Source organism: Aegilops tauschii, chromosome 7 (assembly GCF_002575655.3).
Source record: "Aegilops tauschii subsp. strangulata cultivar AL8/78 chromosome 7, Aet v6.0, whole genome shotgun sequence".
NCBI classification, from domain to species: Eukaryota; Viridiplantae; Streptophyta; class Magnoliopsida; order Poales; family Poaceae; genus Aegilops; species Aegilops tauschii.
This window is the reverse complement of record NC_053041.3, coordinates 555701986-555708293: the sequence shown is the minus strand read 5'-3', so window position 1 is coordinate 555708293 and position 6308 is coordinate 555701986. Positions and strand designations below refer to the sequence as shown.

The 6308-nt window shown below is 50.3% G+C and overlaps 1 protein-coding gene across 1 annotated transcript; it reads right to left on the bottom strand.

The window, feature by feature from the left end:
- Positions 1-252: 252 nt before the first annotated feature.
- On the bottom strand, positions 253-3142 carry LOC109782295 (F-box protein At5g07610). Its single transcript, XM_073505156.1, has one exon. The coding sequence runs from the start codon at positions 3054-3056 to the stop codon at positions 1836-1838; it is 1221 nt and encodes a 406-aa protein (XP_073361257.1). The 5' UTR covers positions 3057-3142; the 3' UTR covers positions 253-1835.
- Between the last annotated feature and the right edge of the window lie 3166 nt (positions 3143-6308).

Below are 6308 nucleotides of genomic sequence, written 5' to 3'. Positions count from 1 at the left end.
TTTATTTAACACAACACTCTTTTAAGCTGCCTACCAGAACAAAAAGCACAAACTAAGATGGCATATTGCATTCTTCTGGAGCACCGTCCGTTAAAAAAAAAAAACTACTAACAAAATATGAACATTATGATCCACGCACAGCTTGCTAATGTTCTGATAACAACATTATCTACTTGAAACGTGCCACAGGGAAAGAGTTTTTCTTTTTCAAACTATGAGCAGTATAGAAAAATGATTTCAAGCATTATACCATTAGCACAATTTGACATATTATAACGTTAGCAGATGGTCATGTTTCTACATCATCACCATCCCTCAAACACTACGCCAAGTTAACCGAATACATGGAGGTAGGAGTTCTCCAAAATCATTGGTATGCAGAAACCAATACAGACAACGGAAAGCTTGGTACAATTTTGGGTAACGAATCACCCAAGTTAGCTTAAAAGTGAACCACCATCGCTCAAACTATAAAAGCATGCATACATCAGCCAGAAAAAAGGCGACTGATCGGCGCCGGTGCGCCGGCCCAAAATTTCGGCCGGTCGCACCCTAGCCGCCCGATTAGCCCACCACGAGCCGTAGGATCCTCGTCCATCCAGTTCGCTTTCTTCTTTCTCACCCCGTTCATAATTCAGATCTGAAGAAACACTGCAGGACATGGCGGCCACCCATCATTGCTGCGTCGCGCAGCGCGCGGCTGCCCTTCCCCGTTTGTCGCCGTCGACAGCCGCCGCCGCTGATGCTTGCCGTGGACGCTCACAATGAAAAAGTTGTCAAAAAGCAGCTCTGTGTCGCGGCCCCTGTTGAATCTTTTGAAAACCTGGATCCAGCAAATTGAAGCTATTGTTGTAGCAAATGTTGCTGGTCCATCAAAGAATTAAACTCTGGAGGAAACATTTTTCGATGTTGGTTCCAGCAAAACAAAATTGTGGTTGTAGCAAATAATCGCTGGTACAAGAAGAACAAATTCTGATGGAAGCATTTTTGGATGTTGGTTCCAGCAAAACAAAACTGTGGTGGTAGCAAAAAATCGCTGGTACAAAAAGAACGAATTCCAGTGGAAGCACTTTTGGGCGCTGGTTCCAGCAAATCGCCCAGTCGGTTCCAGCAAACCTGGTCGTGGTTGCAGCACTCCCCGCCATGGTCACCCTGCAGCTCGCCGCTGTCACTGGTTCCAGCAAAATCCGGGGGCGGTTGCAGCTCCTGCCTCAACGGTTGTAGCATCTCGTGTGCTCCGCCGTCGCGCCTGCCGGTCGAGGTAGTAACAACTCCTTGCAGGTTGCAGCTCGCCCAACAAGGGTTGTAGCATCCACACCAGCCGGTGGTAGCTCGTCAGCTTGCGGTTGTAGCTCGGCTGTTACCAGCGTCGTCGCCGACCATCACCAACCTCGCCGACCGGCCTGTTGAAGCTCGCTGGCCGCCGCCCCCACAATCTCCTGCTCGCCCCAACTCCCGTACCAGCACCCCCCGTGCCCCTTCCTTCACACCGATGTGACTTGCAGCTAGTGGAGAGGGGGATTTAGTTGCCTTGGAGATCAGCAGAGGAGAGGGATTATGCAAGGAGAGGAGCAGAGGTCGTGTAGATGGGGATGGGGAATGAGTGCTGGAGCTCAGGGGCGAAGGGATAAGGCAGTCACGGGCGTGGGCGGTGCGTGGGGCCAGTGATGCGTGGAGAGGAGAAAAGAAAGCGGTATCTGCGCGAGTGAGCGGCGTGACCGGCCGAAGCTTGGGCCGGTCCGCCGATTTCAAACGTTTCCCCAGAAAAAACAACAGCCCACTTCAAACAAACATACCATAGCACAAAGAACTAATGCCTGTCGAATATCCACTTCTTATAAAGCGTGCAATGACTGTAACTCTGCATACAACGGCACATATGTCAGATATGCCGGCCAGCCATCTTCAAGATTGGAGATCACTTTGACTTGCTGAAGATCCATATTATAGCACATGAATGTGGTACCCCACCCAGCAGTGAAGAATATCGTGTTGCATTCCGGATGAATCGTAATCCAATCAAAATCCATCGCAATCCAATCAAAACCTCCTTCAAGGTAGGCATCCATCCCTCGAAATATGTGTGAAGCTTCGATGCTGTGCTTCAATATCCATTTTCTGCTTTGATAGTCGTTCAGAACATAAACTACCAATCTAATGACACTATCTCCACCTCTCTGAAAATTGGCATAATGCAGCCGGCCCTGCGACCGCTGAATAAAACCGTCAACCAAACCACCAGGGACACTGAAGCTCATCCATGTTTCCCCCTCTGTGTCTACCACAGCTAGATGACTGGATAACCGACGAGCATTGGCTTGAAAATGCAGATAGCCATCAAGAAAGACAAATGTCGACAGACGATCAATGGGCCTAATTTGTTTGTTCCATCTCTGTTCCTTATAAACCCATCCTCCAGTTTGAGACGAATACACTGCCACTCCGGCGATGTGAGGGTGCCAGTTTGGCTCCTGCTCCTCTACCAACTCAAACACATGGAAATGCGGCGACAGGGCTGGGTCGAAGCCCAAACGAGCGGTGGCCACCTCGCTGGTGGCCTTGCCGGAGCTCGGCAACACCACCCACTTCTCCGTGGCGGGATTGCACACGACGTAACGGGACTCTTCACCCTCGGCGGAGGCGTCGCACCAGCGGCAGAGGAGGAGGCCGTTGCAGCAGTCCAACAGATGGATGCGCTCATGGTTGGGCAGGAAGGAGCAAGAGGTGTCGATCGGAGGGCACCGTTTCCCCGGGAAACTGGTGAAGTGGAGAGGTGGTTGCAGAAACCACTCGACGGTGTACTTGTTGTCGTAGAAGAAGCCGGCCGGGGTTTGGGGGAGCCTTTTGCGGTGGTCGGGGTGGTCGATGAGGGCCAGCCAGTGGCTGGAGACGCACCTGAAGCGGAGGAGCGACTTGGCGGGGACGCGCGAGAGGATCTCGACGAGGAGATCGTCGGCGAGTATGTCGATCGCCGTCCCGCTCTGCTTCGTGTACCGGGCATGAGGAGAAGCGCGGCCTTCCTCCCCCGGGTGAGAGATATCTGCGGGGTCGGACATGGCGGCGGCGAGCCGGCGACGCCGTCTTTTTTTTTTTTTTTTTTTTTTTTTTTTGAGAATTACGACGCCGTCTAGCTAGAGGGACGGAGAGTGAAACCTAATGTCAGAGCATCCCCATCAGGCTTAACAGATTGGGCTGTCCAGCGACAGTACACATGGGCTCAGCCGTGTCACAACTAAACTCTGAATTGGAAGAATAGGACTTGCATATACAAACAAAAAGACATGTTACTAAAAAAACAAAAAACAAACACAGGACATTTTGTTTCTAAAAAAAATAAGACATTAACATTTTGATTTCTGAAGGAAATGGTGAAGGAGAATTGTTTGGGAAATTCTACTGCACGACGATTTTGACTTAATTAAGCAGATCAAAGATCAACTATCAGAAAAGATCGGATCGAGCTTCCACATAAGAATGGCACTGCCGAACATACCTGGCCAAACAGGCCGGCCCTGCACGGCACGGATCGGCCTGGCGTAATCGTGCCTGGCCCGACCTGACCCGCCATGGCACGTTTATTATACGGGTCGTGTCGTGCCGGCCCACGTACTACGCCTCCAGGCCCATGCACGGCCTAATTAGTAAACGGGCCCGCACGTTGGCCCGTCTAGCACGCTGGGCTATATATTTTCAGCTTGTTGGGCTGATTTTTAGGCCTATTGGGCTATATTTTAGGTATACATATATAAAAAAATTCTGAAAATTATATAAAAAAATAAATGGGTCGTGTCGTGCCGGCCCGCGTGCCCAGGCTCCAGGCCCAGGCACGGCCCAAGGCGTGTCGCGTGCCGGGCACGGCCTGTTTAGCCCGTGTCGTGCCTGGCCCATGGCGGGCCATGCCGGCGTGCTCGCGGGCTGGCCTGTTTGGCCTGGCCCGTTTGGCCACCTATACTGGCGAAGGAAAGAGGGTATGTCACAACCCTAGAAATTGTTTGTAAATAGTTGCATCTGCATCCATGCATCATGTTTAAATTTTTGTTAAACTTGAAATGAGGATTGATCAAACCCTAGCACCCCTCTGAAATACTAGGATCAACTAAAATATTTTTCAATGAACCCAAAATTCCCTTCAGAAAAGTTCATCATTTTTTAATTGGTCGAAAACCTCTGCCAAAAATGGTGCACATTTTTCTAGGGCATCTTTGGATTTTGGAATTAAATCATAGTGTATCTGAATTTGAGCATTTAATTGCTATAATTATTTTAAGTGCTCAAATAATTCTGAAACCAATTGAGGGTTGTTGGAAAATATTTTAAAGGTGCCCACAATTTATTTCAGAATTTTCTAAAATGGTTTAGTACTTTTACTAAATCAAAACAAACAAAAGAATATAGAAAACATAAATGGAATAGAGAGAGATAGGAAAAACTTACCTGGCGGCTAGCAACCAGCCCAACCCACTTCCTCCTTCTGTCTTCTTCCACCTCGTGCCAAAAGGCACGAGGGCGCGTGGTCGCCGCACGCCCGACCACCTCCTTTCTCCCTGCCTGCCCCTCCCCGACGCGTCTGGACGACGTCACGCACCTCCCTGCCTCTCTCCCCCTCCGTGCTCACTTTCCCCTCCTCTGCTCCCTCTCCGCGGCGCGCCCGAACACACCACAGCATGCCGCCGTGCACCACCGCGTCTACCGGCCACCCGACGCCATGCCGCTGTGTTTGTAGTCTCCGCCTCGACTCCCTGGAGCTCCAAGCCGAAGCAAGCGACCGCGGGAGCCCTGCCCCACCGCCATCGCCATCATCCTCTTCCTGTTGGGTAACGTAGCATGCAATTTCAAAAAAATTCCTACGCTCACGCAAGATCTATCTAGGAGATGCATAGGAATGAGAGGGGGAGAGTGTGTCTGCGTACCCTCGTGGACCGAAAGCGGAAGCGTTTGACAACGCGGTTGATGTAGTCAAACTTCTTCTAGCTCCGACCGATCAAGCACCGAACGTACGTCACCTCCGAGTTCTGCACACGTTCAGCTCGGTGACGTCCCTCGCCTTCTTGATCCAGCAAGGTGTCGAGGTAGTAGATGAGTTCCGTCAGCACGACGGTGTGGTAACGGTGATGGTGAAGTTATTCTCGCAGGGCTTCGCATAAGCACCGCGAGAATATGACCGGGGGTGTAAACTGTGGAGGGGGGCGCCGCACACGGCTAACAATTGATGTTGTATCTTCTGGGCGCCCCCTTCCCACATATATATAGGTGGGAGGGGAGGAGAGGCAGCCATGAGGCACCCCAAGTAGGAGGAATCCTACTTGGGGTCCTCCCCAACTCGGCCTTCCCCCTTTCCTTATTTTCGGAGGGGGGAAAGGAAGAGGAAGGAGAGAAGGAAAGGGGGGGGGGGCGAACCCCCTCTTTCCCTTCTCCAATTCGGCCTCCTTCCTTGGGGGCACCCCTTGTGGGCTGGTGTGCTCCCCTCCTATGGCCCATATGGCCCATATCTTTCCCCCGGGGGTTCCGGTAACCCCCCCGGTACTCCGATAAATACCCGATACTATCCGGAACACTTTCCGGTGTCCGAATACTATCATTTTACCTCTCGACCACTTTGAGACTCCTCGTCATGTCCATGATCTCATTCGGGACTCCGAACAACATTCGGTCACCAAATCACATAACTCATATAATACTAAATCGTCATCGAACGTTAAGCGTGCAGACCCTACGGGTTCGAGAACCATGTAGACATGACCGAGACACCACTCCGGTCAATAACCAATAGCGGAACCTAGATGCTCATATTGGCTCCCACATATTATACGAAGAACTTTATCGGTCGAACCGTTATGAAAACATACGTTATTCCTTTGTCATCGGTATGTTACTTGCCCGAGATTCCTTCGTCGGTATCCTCATACCTAGTTTAATCTCGTTACCGACAAGTCTCTTTACTCGTTCCGTAATACATCATCTTGTAACTAACTCATTAGTCACTTTGCTTGCAAGGCTTCTTATGATGTGCATTACCGAGAGGGCCCAGAGATACCTCTCCGATACTCGGAGTGACAAATCCTAATCTCGATCTATGCCAACCCAACAAACACCTTCGGAGATACCTGTAGAGCATCTTTATAATCACCCAGTTACATTGTGACGTTTGATAGCACACAAGGCATTCTTCCGGTATCCGAGAGTTGCATAATCTCATAGTCGAAGGAATATGTATTTGACATGAAGAAAGCAATAGCAATAAAACTGAACAATAATTATGCTAAGCTAACAGATGGGTCTTGTCCATCACATCATTCTCCTAATGATGT

What these genes read in the sequence shown, in the direction of transcription:
- LOC109782295 (XM_073505156.1), bottom strand. Translation starts at nt 3,056, where the DNA reads ATGTCCGACCCCGCAGATATCTCTCACCCGGGGGAGGAAGGCCGCGCT.